This window comes from Ursus maritimus, unplaced genomic scaffold (genome assembly GCF_017311325.1).
Source record: "Ursus maritimus isolate PB19 unplaced genomic scaffold, ASM1731132v1 scaffold_1, whole genome shotgun sequence".
NCBI classification, from domain to species: Eukaryota; Metazoa; Chordata; class Mammalia; order Carnivora; family Ursidae; genus Ursus; species Ursus maritimus.
The window spans coordinates 717689-735355 of NW_024423343.1; the positions used below are offsets into that span (position 1 = coordinate 717689).

Consider the following 17667-nt stretch of genomic DNA (forward strand, 5'->3'; position numbering starts at 1 on the left):
TTTCCTGGGTGCTTAGCTCACCGACCCGACGTACAAACTCCTTTATTTACTTTAATTTCCACAGATGGACGGTTGCAAGGTGGCTTTGCTTATGTGAAACCTCTTACATGACTTCATTGTCAAAACCGTAAAATAAGGCACGGTTTGGCGTGAGGAGCACAGCTGCAGGGCCGGCACGGCGGCCAACCCGTGGCTCCCCAGGCAGGTCCCCTCGTGCTGGACGCCCACGCTGCTTCGGGGCTACGGCTGAGAGGTGACATCACAAGGAACAACCTGTCGCTCGGGGTTTCCGCGGCGTGTGTGGGATAGATGTCGAGGAGTGAGGCTGCCGGCGCCAGGGGAACGGCACGCGGGACTCGTCCCCGCAGGGGCTGCAGCCGGCCCCCTGACCGGCCGCGGTCAGGGCTGGGATGGGCCAGCCTGCCGGGTGGGGAGAGGGAGCTGGGGTCATTTGGGTTTGCTTTTTTTTTTCTTTTTCTTCTGGATTTCTGTAGCTGATGAGTTCTTTCCAATTAGGAATTTTAATCCTGATACTCTTAATGTTCAGTCACACCTTTTTTATTGAAGTAAAATGGACTGTTACGACGTTAAGTTCACCATTTTAACCGTTTCGAAGGGTGTAGAAACCAGAGTGTGCGGTTCAGTGGCATTTAGTATATTCACAGGGCTGTGCCGTCAAGCCCCTGCCCGCTCCCAGGATGTTTCTGTCGCCCCAGAAGGAGCCCCGTAACCACGTGACGGTCACGGCCATCCCCCAGCCCCAGCCCTGGCGACCATTCCCGCTTTCTGTCTCAAGGTAAAATATTTTTGCAAGTGTTAAATGTTATAAGCATTTTTACCCAGTATGTATTTTGTTTTTTATTGTTCCTGAATTTTGAGTCATATTCAGAAAGGTTTTGTCTATTCCCCAGTTACAGAGAAAAATCACCCATTTCTTCTAGTACTTACTTCGTGTTTACACTTAGCCATGTGATCCATGTGGAACTCGTGTCTGTGTACAGTGTGACCTACGGGTCCCACCTGGGCTGTGTCCGCACTTGTCAGCAAAGCCATCCTTTCTGCACCTTCCTCGCTGACTCCGTGTCGTGGGCGCCGGGGTCCGGCTGTGGCCGTCCCAGGTCCCCCGGGCCACCACCTGCATGTGGCCCCCCCGCCCGGGTTCCGCGCCAGACGCCGCGCGGGGCTCAGCCGCAGGCAGGCTGCTCCCTCACCTCTCTCCTTTTTAAGGTTCTTCCTGGCTATTTTTGCTTTTTTAAAAAAAATTTCCTCCCATGTGAACTTTATAATTAATTTGTTTAAATCTAGGAAAAAAACCATTCTGATAGGGCAAGGATGGCATGAAATGTATAAACGGACTCGTGAAACACCGCGTTCTGCTGCTGGAGTCCACCTGGGGTCTTGAAGGTACGTCGCAGGTTTCCTCACACCGGCTGTCATACCTCTTGTGCGGCTGACACGCAGGAATCTGATCTTTGTGTTGCTGTTGGAAGCGGGGCATCTCTTCCGCTGCGTCTTCTAACCCTGCATGCAAAGCGACCCCGTCCGCTGTCCGAGCAGCCTCAGACCTGACTGCTGTCCCGAGCAGCCCCTGTGCGGCCAGCCTGCCTCAGGAGGGGGTCAGGGGGTGAGGGAGGCCGCGGGGCAGGTGCAGCAGACCCACCCAACCAGCACCGCCTCTCCCATCTTGGGCACCGGCCCGGGGGAGGGCGCGAGGGGGCCGGGCAGGGCTTGGAGGAAGCAGCAGGCCTTCCTGCGCAGCCGACTCCCAGCAAGGCGCGTGCACAACAGCCTCGTCCGTGGGGATTCCTGCTTCACTGGGAGGCAGGATGGGAGGGCAGGGCCAGCTGACCTCAGTGGTCCTCAGCCACACGTCGTACAGAACGGGACTGAGAGGCCACATCGCAGCCCCTCTGGCATCGTGTTCCTGCGGCCGAGCAGGAGTCAGGCCCGCCTGGGGAGAACGTCCTTGCATCAGAAAGCAGGGAGTGAGGACTGCCCGGAGCTGGCCCCGAGGTGGCCACGGTGGAGCCAGGGACGGGGTGGAGGCTGTTGTTGGCCAAGAGAAGGCATCGAATGGCCCAGCTGCACTGTGGGCCGCGCCGGGCAGGACGGCTGAGGAACCCGCCACTCGTTACCGATGCATGTGCGCAAGTGTGACTGTGAGCGCGTGCCTGTGACCCTGTGCGTGTGTGTGTGTGTACGTGTGCGTGCGTGTGCGTGCGCGCCCCATCATGGCACATGGCAGCAGACCCCTCACCAGGGAGGACGCTGGGACGCTCCTGGGCTTCACGTTTATCACACTAGGCTCACCGCCTCTGTGCGGCCCCTGGGCACTGGCATGGGACAGGCACAAAGAAAGCAGATGGGCCATCCTCCGTGGCCGTGACACTTTATTGGAATTGAACACACACACACCAACCTTCCTGTTCGTGGGCTCGTGCACTCTTAGGTCAGTGTGCCGGCCTGGAGCCCCGCGCCCCTGGTCCCTGCCACACAAGGACCCTGCCATGGGAGGGGGACACACTCCTCCATCGAGAAATGGATTGAACGAACAGCACATAAGCTTTATGCCCTCTTTGCAAGGTTAGTGACACCCCGTGGCTCCTGCAGCCTTGGCCAGGCCAGTGTCACCTTCTGACTCCATGAGTAGGGCCCACTGTCCACAAGGACCGAGGCCAGCTCATGTCCTGGCATGGTTCCCCTTCACGGAGGGGACCCGGGCATCAAGTGAGAGCCTGGTGTTCCCAGCTCCCTTCCTTTTGGACCGGGAGGTGACCCTGACTTCCTGGCTCCAGAAAGAGGACGAGCAGAGTCTCCAGGGGAAGGGGAGCAGCAGGGAAGGCACTGAAGCCCAGCTCCAGACCAGGGAGGCCCCCTCTGCTGCCCCTTCCAGAGGGTGTGGGTCTGTGGGCGAGGGGCTCAGGGCAGGGCCTCCAGCACAGAAGCGGGGCTCTGAGTGTCAGAGCCTTCCCAGCCTGGTCGAGGAGGACATGGATGCTCTTGGGGGCTCAGGGCCTTCTGGGTCGGAGCACCGGGCTTCAGCCTGCGCCGGAGCCCACAGCTCATCTCTCCGGCAACAGCACGAAGAAAGCAGCCTTCAGGAAGCGGCCGAAGTTGCAGAGTGCGGCCACGAGCCAGTGGGAGCGGAAGCCGGGCTCCGTGCTGACCACACACTTGAGGACGTCGGTCTGGAGGCAAGAGGGCACAGTTAGAGAACAGAGCACCTTGCACGGGACATCAGCCAACTCTCATGAGGGGTGCCTGAGGCCGTCAGGGAAGGTCTGTGGTCTGCTCTGGACCATGGGAAGGAAGGGAGGAGCTCGAGGTGGGCAGAGGCCAGCAGACGGGACACTGCCCAGCAGGGGACTGCACCACCATCCCCAGGCCAGGTGCCAGCTCCCCACGCGGCCACCTGCCTACGGCCCACAGGGCCACAAACATCCCCGCGTCCTTCTGCCTTGGCACGATGGAGCCTGGGGTACCAGGAGGCCACCAGTCCAGCTGCACTCTCCCTCAGACAGGATGGGAACTGAGCTTTCCAGAAGCTGAATGAATGGACGTTCCTTATTTCTTTCTATTCCTGCTAAGAAACAAACTATTTTCTCTACAGTCTGGACTTTGACCATGGTGTCAACCAGAGTCCTTGCTGGCTCCACGGAGAGGACAGCAGGAGGAACAGAGCCTCGGGTGTCTCTGCTAAGGAATGGCCACAGCCGCGAGTCATCCTGGAAGCAATCCCCTCCCGCCAATGCCAACTTCAGATGAGACCACAGCCCCAGCCACTGCCTGACCTCAGCCTTCGGCCCCAACCTCAGCAGAGAGCCAAGCTCTGTCGTCCCAGCCAGTGAGCATCACACGCCCTTGCCCACCACCCACGATAGAGGAGAAAACAGAGACCTCCTGTAGGGGGGCTGGCCCCCCACACCCAGTGCCCAGCAGCCCCCAAGGCCTGGCCGGGGCTGGGTGGACAGTTGGGGCACAGAGACTGTGGTGGTAGGACTCACGCACCAACCCCTGCGGGCTGACCCATCCTGGCATCGGCACGTGGTTGGATGGGGGTAGGGGGAGGGTGCTCTGGGCAGGGACAGGATTTTCCCTCTCATGGGCCTGGGGGCCCACATCTGCAGGCCAACTTCTGCCACGCAGGGGCTCTGGGGCCACAGGCCTTTAGCCCTGGAGTTGGGGGCGGGGGAGGCTCTGGGCGAGGAGGGAGCAGAGGACAGGTCAGCACCGGAGTGGGGCAGCAAGAGCAGCCCTAGGCCTGGCAGCCCAGCCCTCACCCCTCCTCCAACCCCTAGCAGCCCCCCAGTGCAGGCGCTCAGGCTTTCCACCAACTCCACCCCCTCCCGGCACCTCGGGCTCCCCCTCACCCATCCACCGCGCCTTCGCAGCCAGGGTGCCAGGGTCTTGCGCACAAACTCCCCAAGGCAGTCGACGAGAGCGTGGACCATGGCGGGCTGGGCCTGCCGCACACAGTCTACGGCCAGCCCCGCGGCCACCAAGTACAGGGACACCACCTTGCCCCATGTGATGCCTGCAGGAAGAGAGACAGATGCCGGTCAGCAGAAAGAAGGCCACCACAGCCCTGGCTCCAGTCCAGCCCTCAGGTCACATGAAGGCTGACACTCGGAGCCACCTCCCCCACCATTCCGCTGACAACCGCCCCTCCCCGCCCCTCCCCACCTGCACAGGCGCCAGCTGACTGCGGGGCGCAAGCCCCCGCCTCCCACTGCGGGCAGTCCTGCCGCCCTCACGGGTAGCTCTTCGGCGGAGATTTCCCAAGCCTCCATCGTACACCTGCTCACCTGTGCCAGAGCCCAGGCCAACCTCGCCCAGCCCGCCATCCCCCGGAGGTGAGGACAGCAAGGCCGTTCAGGAGGGAGGAAACTGAGGCCAGGGGTGAGGTGACTAACTGACCTGGAGCCACATACTGTCCAGGGAGCGGCTTCAAGGCGCGCCTGCCCCTGGCCTGTCTGTTCTGAACGGCCGTGCGAGGCCACCAGGACGCTGTCTACGTGAAGAAGCTGAGGCCCGTGAGCGGCATGACCGTCCCCAGACCACGGAGCTGCTGGGGAGCAGAACCGTGACGCAGCCCGCTGGTGGGAAGAGGCCCCGAAGGACAGCGCGGGGAAGCATGCCCACCAAAGCCAGGGCGTGGGCTTCCTTCGCGTATAAGGAGTTCACAAGTCAGCGAGAACAAAGAGAAACCAGATGAAACGGGTGCTTCACAGAAGAGCAACTACAAATGCATCAAACATCTGAAAAATGTAAAATGTCTGCCCCACGAATAACCAGAGAAACCAGGACAGAGATTGCAATCTGTCAGATCAGAGCTGCACGTGTCAGTGTGGGCTGCTCCTCGGGGGCCGCGGGGACAAACAGCCGGAGGGCGCCTGCAGGCTCTGGGCAAGGCCACGCCATGCACGCCCCGCACGCGCCGCCTCGGTCCTGGCAGGACGGGAGCCCGCGGAGGCGGCGGCAGATGGCACACCTGTGTGCAGCGGCCAGGGCAGCTGTTCCAGAAGCCTCCATCAGCACCATACACCCTGGCTCTCGAATGTTCACGGCGCCCCGCTCACCGTCGCCAAAAGGTGGAAGCGACCAAACACCCATCAATGGAGGACGGCAAAGCAAAGGGCCGTCCATCCCTACCAGGGGATAGGACTTGGCCATGGAAAGGGCTGGAGCCCTGACACCTGCCACCGCGGCGGGGGGGGCTTGGAAACACGATGCTCAGTGGAAGCAGCAGACCCGAAAGGCCACATATGCTGTGTGGGTCCATTTACATGAACCGTCCAGACGGTTAAATCCAGGGAGACAGGGGGCAGGGGTTGCCGGGCGCCGGGGGAGGGGTGCAGAGTGAGGGCCGAGTGGGCTCCGGGTGTCCCTGCGTGGCGATGAGAAACGGGGCGGGGGGGTGCGGATCCCAGCTCCGTCAGTGCACCGAAGGCCACCGACAGCCCACTTTATGACAGCTAATTGTTACGTAAGCTTCATCTCCATAAACAGAAAAATTTTAAAGCCCATAAATTGGGCCCCATCACGCTCCTGCCTAAAACCCTCCCGTTACTGTTCCTTTCCATCTCTTTCAAAATAAATCCAAGTTGCAGAGCCCCGCCCGGCTGGCTGTCGGTGGAGCTGTGACCGCTGACCTCGGGAGTGTGAGTTCGAGCCCCACGTTGGGTTAGAGCTCACTTAAGAAAAAAATCCAAGTCTGAAATCTCACCGGAGCCCCTGGCCCCCCGAGGCCCCAGACCCGCCACCCAGGTCCTGCACTCGCTATCCCCACGGCCACGGGCCGGGCCATCAGGGCCCCAGGTCATGGTGACGGTGGTCTCCTCAAGGTGAGCACCCCGTCCTGTGCCGCCGGAGGGAGGCCGCACGGCCACGGGAGAGGGCAGCAGCACGCGAAGGTCTGGAAGGCGCCGGCACGCGTGCTTTCCAGGGGACGGGGTCTTGGGGTCTGGGTGTTTTATTTCTCACAGAGATATTCTCTCGCTACCATAAATTGGTAATAAATTACTATAAATTACAGTGGCATTTCATGTGTTCCCCAGCTCTGGCTCAGCCCCCACCGCTAGCCCGGCAACCGCGCACGTCCCTATTCTAGGTGTTGGGTCTGGCTCCTTGCACGGGGCACAGTGTCCGCAAGGTCCAGCCGTGTGGTCGCGGGTGTCAGCATTTCCGTTCTCCTACGGCGGCGGGAGGGTCCGCCGTGTGAAGACACCGCATCTTGCTCCTCCGTTCATCGGGTGACATCGGGTGACGGACGCCTGGGTTGTCTGCACGTCGCGGCTGTTCTGAGGAACGCGCTCTGAACATCGGCGTAGCAGTCTGCACGCCCCGAGTGCTCACTCCTCACGGCAGAGTCCGGCGGGGGGGAGCTCCATCCGAACCCAGCCGCGTTGCCGGCAGCCGCGCCACACCGGGTCGGACGTACACGTCCTCGCCCGTGCTCGTGCTCATCTGGCTGATTCCCGCCACGCTGGGGGGTCCACGGTGGGGCCTCACGGTGGTTCTCCTGTGTGTCACCCTCGTGGGCTACTGGCCAGCTGCATATCTTCCTTGGAGAAACGTCTATTCCGATCCTTTGCTCATTTTTAGTATTGGTTTCTAAGAGTTGTTTATCTTTTGCATTTTCTGATCTTTCTGTGATAAAATATTTTGCTCTTGTAATAAGAAGAAAAAAACAAAACTCCTGCCAACTTTTAATCAGGGAGGGAAAAATCAGTGTTTCCTCTGAAGGGAGCTGAGCAGCCAAAGGGCCAATGCTGCCAGGAGCAGTGCTGGTGGCTGCTGCCTCCTACGGGAGCCCCGCCGCTCTGAGACGCCTCCACAGATCCCTGCCCTGTGGTCCTCAAGCCGCCCCTGTCGCCAGCCAGAGCCCTGACTCAGGCACTGCCCGCACTGCCCGCACCCCAGGGGGGGCTGCCAGGAGGAAGAGGGCATGCAAGGTGCCGCGTGACAGTCAGTGTGTGCCAGGTCAGGCCACCTGGGAGGGGCCGCGGGAAGACCAGGACCAAGGCTGGCGAGCGCCTTACGGCTGGGGCTGACCCTGTGGAGAAAGGGGGGTGGACGAGGAGCAAAGGGGAGGCCCGGCAGCAAGCGGGAGGGTGGGCGCGGCAGCCACAGCTGGCAAGGGGCACGAGAGCCAGGTCGCAGCAGAGCGGGTGGGTCTGCAACCCCACGCTCCACGGAGCCCCACTTCTGCTCCCTTTTCAGGTGGCTCTAGGTTCAGAGATGTTAAGAAACCAGTTGCAGGTCACACAGCCAATGAGGGAGCAGCTGCCCCAGAGCCCCACAGGGGTGGGCACAGCTGTGAAGGCTGCCAGAAGAAAGGGGTGGGAGCCGGCCCTGCGGGCGCTGAGTGGCTAAGGGCACTTGAAAGTGAAGGGATATATTCTGCCCTGTCTCAAATGAAAATCACGAGACTTTAACTGAACTCCGCAAGTGGATCGAGCTGCTGGTGGCCTGTGTCCATCATTCCCATCCCTCCCCCGTCCCAAGGCCTTCCCTCGTCCTCCCAGAGCCTTTCTGAACCTCCTGGGCCTGTACCGCACTGAGCAAGGCCAGGCAGGTGGAATGGGTCCTCTGTGTTGGGCCCCCGGTCCTCTGTCTCCTGCCCACATACCAGCCACCACCCGGGGACCTAGCGGGGCCTCCCGGCTCAGTCCCAACCACCAGCAGGCCAGAGCTGCATTCTCAGAGATAAGCCTTCCTTTTAAAGCCAGACCTCGGCTCGGCTCGTAAACCAGCCTCCCGACAGTCCCGAGACAGACACAGGGCGGCCACCCACGCACAGCCCCAGACACAGGAGCCCGAGCAGGGCTGAAGGTGGTCACCAGCCTCCAAGGACGCTGCACCCCACAGCCTTCCTTGGCCCCGCCTGCTGCCTCCACAAGGCACCTTCCCAGGTCACCCTCACGGTTCCCCCGAGGACCCGGGTCAGGACTGTTAGAGCGCTCTGAAGGAAGCTGGCCCTCCCACCAGCCCACCCAGGCACCCCCGTCACGATGTCCTAGCCTTGCTGACCTCTGCCTGGGGGAGGTCAGTGCTGACTGGTGGCAGCCCTAGAGAAGGCCGGCTTCTACAGAGGGCCGTCCCATGTCCCCACTGTACCCACCAGGAGTCGGTGGGGCCTCCTTGGGAAGGGACACTAGAGGTCGACATGTAGTCACCCCAGAAGGGTGCGGTCAATGCGGCTGGACATGAGCTGGGCTGGGGGTCCACCTCTGATGGGGTGAGGCAGCCCCTCTACTCCATCTCCTTTCCCCTACAATGGGGGCAGGTGTTCCCCTGCAGAGTGTGGGCTACATTTGCAGGGGCTGGGCACTGTGACTCCCCCTGGTGCCCCCCACCCTAACTCTGCTGCTGTCCCAGTCATCCTACGGACAAGGAAACCAAGGCCAAGGTCACTCAGCTGGTCAGCAACAGACCCAGAACCGCCTCCCAGAGGAGGGGGTGTGAGGCCTCCCTGCTGCCTGGGGCCCTTCCAGAAAGCACCAGAGGGAGGGTGGCCCTCCCCACTTGGCTCATAACCACTCACTCCCTCTCCAGCTGGGGTGCAGCATCTGGGACTGCCCGGCTCTGCGGCCCCAAGCTTTCCCTCCCTGAGGGCTGGGACTGGCTGTCCCAATCAGCACCTCGAGGTGCTGGGGAACAGCGGGGTTTGCTGATGGAGGAGGTGCTGAGTGGGGCTCTGGTGGTTTAGACGGCGGAACACAGGGACAGACTCACAGAGCGCAGGTACGAGGACGCGACATGAGGTCACAGGTGGGGAGATGAGGTCTATGGAGGTCTACGGACAACAGAGAGCCCAGCAGGGTTCCAAGGAGGGGCCCTGGGGACAGAAGAAGGTTTAGGGGGGAGTCCTGTAGCCTCCTGTGAGCCTGGAGGTGGGCGTCCAGACAGGAAGCACAGGAGCTGGACCTGGGGGTGTGGGCACAGAGAGAACGCGGCAGGACACATGTCACCTGCTGCTAGGACACGGATGGGTACCAGGAGGTTCCCAGGTGAGTGTGGGCCAGCCAGGTGAGACAGGTGTGTTGCAGTGCCCCGGAGACTCCCCAGCAAGCCACTGCACCCGGGCTCATGCCCTCATGGATCCTCCCCTTGATGTGGGCTCCCCCTCCCCCCACGACGTGCCTTTGACCAACAGAATTCGGCAGGGCGACACTGTAACTTCCGAGGTTACATCACAAGAGCCTGGCAATGCCCACCCAGGCTGTTTGTGACCCTCCCTTTGGGACCTGGTGCCGCACCGTGAGAGGCGCATTCCTCAGGCCCCGGGCCACGTGCAGGACACGCTGGGGACAGCCTGGCCACCCTCCAGCCAACAGCCAGCACCAACGGGCAACCCAGAACGTGCAGTCCACTGCACCCCAGCTAATGCCAGTCAGAACTATGCGAGAGGCCTGGGGCCAAGTGCCCACCCGACCCACTGTCCTCAGAACCCGGGGAGGCACCGCACATCACTGTTTGAGTCAAGCTTCTGGGCTGGTCTGAGCAGCAGGAAGGTGGGTCCGGGACCTACGTCCTGCAAGCTCCCAGTGCCAAAGGCCCTGCTCTGGCCCACAGACCCCAGTCCACACCAGCACTGTGGGCGCCCCGGGGTGGGTGCCCAGGCCTACCTCCAGAGAAGATCTGAGACGCCACAGCCAGGAAGGCGTCGGTCACCACGGTCTCAGACTGCAGGGAGATGTTCAGCTGGCGAGCGACGTTGCGGTAGACGCTGGGCCGGATCAGCTCCAGCTCGTCCCCTAGGCGGTCACACAGTGGGGTCAGAGGTGGCCGTGCCTGCCTGTACCCAGCCCCACTGTCACGCAGGCCTGGGACCAGCCCACTGCTCATGGCTCATGGCCACAACTGGCACTGCACAGGCCTGACGGCTGACCCCCACTCAGCCTGTCAAATTCCCACCCTCACTTGACCCCAGCATGGCCCCTGGGGACAAGAAGACCAAGGAGGTGCTGTGGGCACCCCCAGACCTGCCTCTGCGGCCCACCCCTTCTGACAAGCTAGTCACCCCCCACCCCCACCCAGGGCCAAGCTGGCTGGGCCAGTGGGGCGGGAATCCCAAGGAGGAACAAGGGCCGTGCCTGATGGGTGACTCACGGCCCACGGTGAGCTGCCCGGGCGGCAGGCAGACCGGGCAGGCAGCCAGAGCCCCGCACGGGCAGAGGCGATGCCAGCGACCCCACACAGGTGGGGCCCCCGCTGCTGCCTCAGAGGGGCGTCCTCCCTCAGGTCCCCGCACGGCTCTGTGAACCAAGCAGCTAAGCCATCGCCCGGGGCCACCAGCACCACCCAGGCTCAAACCTGGGTTCCTGGTGCCAAGTGGGTGTGTCTGGATGGGCGGCCACACTCAGGAGAGGAAATGCCCTCTCGCCGGCCCGCCCGCTGCCCGCGCTAGCTGCAGCGCCCCTGGCAGTGATGTGCTGGGAATTCCACACAGCCCTCGGACTGGGTGTCCCCCGGCCCAGTCACTTACGCAGCCAAAGCAAACAGGGAAATGCTGTGGACAGGACAGCCCGGGCCGATAAGGGCCTCCGCGTCACCCCTGGGGCCAGCTGCACTCCATCCAATTAACTGAGATCGGGATGCAGAGGCTGGAGGGCGGTGGGGGGCCGGGGGCAGATGGCATGGAAATTCCCAGGGCAGGCCTGGCCCTTCCCACACGCAGACCTCGGGGCTGCTGGGGACTGGGCCCAAGACACTGACCCTGGGGACGCGACCCAGGCCTCTTCCTGTGTGCTGCTGCACCAGGAGCTAGGTGTCTCTGCTGGGGGGGCCGGGAGACAGTGCCCGCCATGAAGAGGCTCAAGCAGAGCAGCTCCAAGAGCAGAATGCAGCAAAAAGGCATAAACGAGAGCATTCTGGGGGTCCAAGTCAGCCCCCTCCTTAGCCATCTGCCAGGGCTGAGTCCCAGGGACTAGACTGAGCCTGACGCTGGGGAAGGACCTCGAAGGCCCTGCTCCTGAGAAGGCCAGTGCTGATCACCTGGCCAGTCCCTGCTCCCCAAGACCAGGCCTGAAGCATTGGGGCTCTCAGGGTGGGACACAGGGGACTGAGGGCACAGAAACCAGGCTGGTCAGAATGCACAGCCTGAGGCAAGGCTTTTCAGAGAAGTTTAAACAATAGGGGCTCTGGGCCCAGGGCAGAGGCAGCCCCCAGCTCCTGCTCACAGACAAGGAAACAGACTGGGAGGCTGGGGGCAGAGTCGCAGAGCAAGCCAGGACAGAGCAAGACCTCCTTCTACCTACCCCAAGGGTCGGGGGGGGGGTTCTTGGGAGACCAAAGAACCGTGTTCTCCAGGGCCCTCTAGAATGTCCCCCCGGTGCCATCCCCACAGCCCAGCTGAAGAAACAGCCATCAGCGGCTGACCTCATGGGAGTCCAAGTCCTCTGGACCCCTGCCTGATTCCCCAAAGCCCACTGGCTCTCCACACCGAGAAACCTCTCCCCTCCCTTGAGGCCCACGTGGGCTACCATGCCCCCTGGCAATCTTCTACCCTCATGGAATCTGTGTGCCTGCCCACCCCCGGCCCCACTCCTGGGCAGCTGGGTCTGCACAGCCCTGCTATCAGGGTCCACACAAAAAAAGGGACCGCAGAAACTGGTGTCGGCCTGAGAAGAGGCAGGGGGTCCCCTTTCACAGAGCACCCCCTCCAACCCTGGATCCTGGGCCAGCCTGTCCCCACACTCTGTGCGGAGAGCCACCCCATCTGGGCTCCATCCTTGCTCGCCAGGCTGGCCCCACCCGCTCTGAGGTCTAGACCCCGAAGAAGATGGAAACAGCTATTGTGCTTTCTGGGGACCACACTCCAACCAAGTACCCCCAGGTGTCTGAGCATGACCAGCTGGCCAGGTGGGATTTGGGCTGCCCACACCCATGTGGCTTTGCCCCTCCTGGGGCACCAAATTTCCAGAGAGAACTCTACCAGGCCTCCCCATCAAGAGGAAAGAGCAGTGGGATTTCAGGCAGGAGCCGCAAAGACCTACTTTCCAAAACAAACATCGGGACACGTGGTCCCACAAAGGATTTCTTTGCCCAGCTCAGTACAAGGGTCACTCTGGAAGTTTAGCGACCAAGACAGTACTCTTCCCGGAGCTTTCCAGTCTTTACGGCCAGAATGTCTGAAATCTAGGCTGAGCAGGCATATTGGGAAGCTCTGTGCGGGTGGGCAGGCGAGCCTGAGGGGTAAGGAAGGGAGTGTGGGTACGTCTACCTTGCGCGAGGCTATCCCCAACACCCCCGCCAGCCCCCTCTCTGCCCGCAAAGGAAACTGAGGCCCCGCAGCGGAGGGCGCCTCCGAGGGGCCCGCCAGCCAGGCCCGCACTCACCCAGGCGCAGCAGCACGGCGCACACCTCGGCCAGGCGGCCTCCGGGGGCAGGCGCGGCGCGCTCGGGCGCGCTCCAGGCGAGGCCGGCGCGCAGCAGCCGCGCGTGCACGAACTCCCGGCCGAGCGCCTTGGCCTGGGCCACCAGCTCCTTGTCGGTGGGCGAGCGGTCAAAGGCGTCCATGATCTCCGCGGCGAAGACCGAGGAGCGCCGCAGCACCTCCATGGCGGGGACGCGGGCCAGGGGCGCGGCACCTGCGGGGAGACAAGCTCAGCGCCCCGGCCTGGCTGGCGGCGGGGAGCCAGCCCCGGGAGGAGGTCGCCCCGCGGGGAGGGCGCCGCGGAGCGCGGGGAAGGGGCGCGCGGGACGGAAGGGCTGCGGCCGACTGCGAGGGACCGCTCGTTTGGGGGCCCCCAATCTTTAAAAACATGGTGTCACATTCTTTTGAATTACAAGTTAAATCACAAAGATCCCCCACGGCGCCCGGGATAGGAAGGACCGCGGGGGGATGGCGATATGCTTTGGGGCCGCCGTGCCCGCGCTCGAAGACGAGTGCGCGGGCGGCGGAGGCGCGGGCGGGTGACAGGCGACGGCCAGGACCCGGCCCGGCCGCGCGCTCCGAGAACACCCGCCCCCGCGCCTCGCCGTCCTCGGTGTTTGTCCCGGGCGTCGCCGTTCCCACGGCGAGGTCGCCCTGCTCACCTCTCCCGCGGCATGTCGCGCGCGCGGGGCCGGGGAGGGGCTCTAGCCTCAGGATCTACTGGCCGCCGTCTCCGCCGACCTCGATCCTTCCATCCAAAGCGGCGAGGGCGCGTGCCCGCCCCTCGCCAGCTCGTTCCCGCCTGGGCCCGGCTGGCGCGCGAGTGCGCGGGCCTCCGCGCTCCTGGGGGGTGCGGCGGCGGCGTCGCGGCGAGGGGCGCGCGGGGCGCACAGCGCGGCACTCTGCCGGCGAGAGGCAAGGCTTGGGGCTTCGCCTTCTAAGGAAAAGGCAGCCCCCGGGGCGGAGCCGCGGCCCAGAGCTTCCCCGCCGCCTCCCCGCTTAAGGAGGACCGAGCGAGTTCCCGGTAAGGCTCGGAGAGGGCCACCGGGCAGGAGCGGCCCCTGCAAGGCCCTGTGATGGGAGCCTAGCTCCGGCACCGGCCGCCTGGGTTTACACCGGCTCCGTGTTCTTGCTGTTTCGTAGAGGTTCTTTACATATTCTGGGTATGCGCCCCTGGTCTGGCACATGGTTCTGTATCGTTGATGGGTACTCGAACCTGTACCGTACTGAAGACACTGCAAAAGTCTTCTGCCACTCGTGGTGCGCTGTTGCTTGTGATGAACGGGAGTGATTCTCAGTGAAGTCCGATTTATTCGTCGTTTCTCTTAGGATTAGTGCTGTTTCATTAGGATATTCTATGTTTTCTTTTAGAAGCTTAAATGTTTTACCATCTATGATGGGTCACTGTTCTAATGAATAGTGTCCTAGAGGCCAGAGCGCTTTTTTTTTTTTTAAATATGACTATCCAGTTGACCCAGCATCATTTATTGAAAAGACCATCATTTTCCCCTTGAATTGGAAAAGAGCCTTCATCATAAATGAAGTGACTGTGTATGTGAGGACCTGTGCTGGACTCTCTTTCATCCCCCTGGTCAATTCCTCTATCCTTGAACGTGGACACGGTTCAAACACCAAGATCAACCAACCTGCTCTAATTCACATACATACAGCATTTCCCCCAATAGCTGTAGAATATGGGTTCTTCCCATGGGCACATAGAATCTTAATCAAAATAGGGGCACCTGTGGAGGCACTTGGGTGGCTCAGTCAGTTAAGGGTTTGGCTCAGGTCATGATCTCAGGGTCCTGGGATCGAAGCCCACATTCAGCTCCCTGCTCAGTGGGAAGCTTGCTTCTCCCTCTCCCTCTGCGGCTCCCCCTGCTTGTGCTCTCTCTCACACACTCTCACTGTAAATTAAATAAATAAAATCTTAAAAAAAAAAATAGGGGCACCTGAGGACACCAGGGTGACTCAGTCAGTTAAGCACCTGCCTTCTGCTCAGGTCATAATTCCAAAGTCCTGGAATCAAGTCCCTGCATTGGGCTCACTGCTCAGTGGGGAGTCTGCTTCTCCCTCTCCCTCTGTTCCTCCACCCTGCTTGTATGCTCTCGCTATCTCTCTTAAATAAATAAATAGATAATCTTAAAAAAAAATAGGGGCACATAGCTGGCTCCACCGATGGAGTGTTTGACCCTTGATCTCAGGGTTGAGAGTTTGAGCCGCATGTTGGGGCTTTTTTTTTTTTTTAACTTAAAAATAAAATCTTTAAAAAAAATGTTATTCAAAATAGATCATATCCTGGGCCTTAAAATCTCAACAAATTTCAAAGGACTTAAATCATACAAGTTTGTCCTCTCTGAATTAAATTAAAACTCAATGTCAAGGAAACTATTAGAAAGCCTCCAAGTGCTTGGAATTTAAACATCACACTTCTAAATAATTAAGGGTCTAATAGTAAATCACAATGGAAATTGTAAAATATTTTGAAATGAGCAATAGTGAAAATATGACATATCAAATGTGGTGGGATGCAGGTAAAGCTGTGCTTAGAGGAAAATGTATAGCTTTAGAAGAAAGGTTGATAATTAATGCTCTAAGTTCCAACTCAAGAACTAGAAAAAGAACAAATTAAACCCAAAGGTGAAAGGAAATAACAAAAACAAGAACAAAAATTAATGAAACACAGCAAATATTAGAGAAAATCAACAAAGCCAAAAGTTGTTCTTTGAAGAGATTAATAGAATTCATAAACACCTGGAAATGTAGAGTAAGAAAAAGAAAACACAAATTCCAATATCAGGAATGAAAAAGAGAACACCAAGAGATACTATAAACATTAAAAGGATAATAACGGGCACCTGGCTGGCTCAGTTGGTACAGCATGAGACTTTTGATCTTGGGGTTTGAGCCCCACATTGGGTGTAGCGATTACTTAAAAATAAAATTTAAAGGGGCGCCTGGGTGGCTCAGTCAGTTAAGCCTCTGACTCTTGATTTCAGCTCAGGTCTTGATCTCAGAGTTGCGAGATCAAGCTCTGCATTGGGCTCCATGCTGGGTGTGGAGGCTACTTAAAAATAAATAAATAAATTAATTAATTAATTAAATTTTTAAAGAGAATAATAAGAGGATAGTATGAACAACTCTATGACAATAAATTTGAAATTTAAATGAAACGCAATTTACCAAAACTGACATTAGACGAAGTAGAAAATCTGGGTAGTCCTACACCAATTAAATAAAATTAATCCATAATTTAAAAATTTCCCACAAAGACTATTCTAAATTCAGATGGTTTCAGGGGCACCTGGTTAGCTTAGCAAACCTCAATCTGAGGGTTGTGAGTTCAAGCCCCATTGTGGGCACGAAGCCTAGTTAAAAATGATAGTAATAATAATAATAATAATAATTAGTTGATTAATTCAGATGGTTTCATTGGGGAATTCTACTAAACAGTTAAAGAAATATCACCAACCTTACACAAACCTGTCCGGAGACTAAAAAGCAAACATATATTTACCACTTCATTTTGTGAAGCCAGCAAAGCATTGATGGCCAAACCCAGCAAGAACATGACTAGAATCTAGGAAAGCTACGAAGCCTCTGTCTGCCCTGGCTTCTCCATCCATAGAATACAGAGAATAGCAATACCTACCTTTTCGGGTTGTTGAGAGGACTGCATTAGCGAACCCATGTTAAAACTTGCTTGTTTCATAGGAAGTGCTTGGTAACTGTTAGTCGTTTTTGCAGAAAACCTATAGAGTTCTGAAATGTGAGTGTGCGTTTCAGTGCAGGAGCCGAAGCACCAGGTCAGAGTCTGCCCCTGGCATCTCCCTCTTTTATTATTTTTTTTAAGATTTTGTTTATTTGTTCTTTTAGAACGAGAGCGTGAGTGGGTGGAGGAGCATAGGGAGAGGGACAAGCAGACTCTGCGCTGACCCTGCCATGGGCTCATCTGCAGGGCTTGATCCCACAACCCTGAGATCATGACCTGAGCCGAAATCAAGAGTCAGATGCTTAATGGACTGAGCCAGCCAGGCACCTCTGTCTCTGGCATTTCTTCAGAGCACTTAGGCAGGGACTCCCTGTATTTTATAGATGGGAATATGGATGCTCAGAATGGAAAGGGACTTGCTCAAGGCCTCACTGCAGAACTGGGTTTAATCAGATTGTGAACTTTGGAGTCTGACCCTGGGGTCTGGGGAATGTACCTCTGGCCAGGGAAAAACCTGTGTCTGCAGACAGGAGACAGGGGTGCTCCCTCCCGCTACCTTCCCACCATGTGGCCTCAGGCAACTTCCTGCCCCGCTCACAGCCTCCTATACAAGATGAGATTCCATTCACTGCTTCCTGTCTCCTGGGGAGGCAGATGGGTGCAGAAAGACTTCGTGGACTCTCACCAGGGAGTGACAGATGACTGGACATAACTGATAGATGCCTATGTTTAGCACAGTCCGTTCGGTCCAGGAGATGCCAGGCTTGGATCCAGCCATGCCTGAGACCAGTGGACTTCTCCTGGGACATTTTAGATCAGATCAAAGCCATGTCTCAGAATGTTCACAACAGAATACTGATAGCACTGAGGAACTGGAAATGACCCAAGTATTTATTAAGAGAGGAAGTTAAACCAATCCTGAGTAGCTCCAGCACAAACCCTTACCCAGACCTTAAAAAGGCTGGGTCATGCGGGACTTTGTTGAGATCTTCTTGTCCCTTGAGGCCTGGAGGAAGCCAGCCCAATCCACCCAGCCCCGGCCCCCAGTTCCCCAAGACTGCTTAGACACTCCTCC

At 58.8% G+C, this 17667-nt stretch overlaps 1 protein-coding gene across 2 annotated transcripts; it reads right to left on the bottom strand.

Annotated features, from left to right (window-relative positions):
• Nucleotides 1–2358: 2358 nt before the first annotated feature.
• On the bottom strand, nt 2359–13751 carry BOK (BCL2 family apoptosis regulator BOK). Of its 2 annotated transcripts, XM_040637980.1 has the most exons (6): nt 13543–13751; nt 12843–13094; nt 10131–10259; nt 9238–9340; nt 4371–4534; nt 2359–3188 (listed from the first exon to the last, which is right to left on the bottom strand). In XM_040637980.1, the coding sequence occupies exons 2-6, from the start codon at nt 13063–13065 to the stop codon at nt 2920–2922; spliced, it is 888 nt and encodes a 295-aa protein (XP_040493914.1). In that variant the 5' UTR covers nt 13066–13094; nt 13543–13751; the 3' UTR covers nt 2359–2919. The 2 variants fall into 2 exon arrangements, with proteins under 2 accessions (XP_040493914.1, XP_040493916.1); XM_040637982.1 differs by lacking the exon at nt 9238–9340 and having other exon boundaries at nt 2938–3188; nt 13543–13744.
• Nucleotides 13752–17667: the final 3916 nt, after the last annotated feature.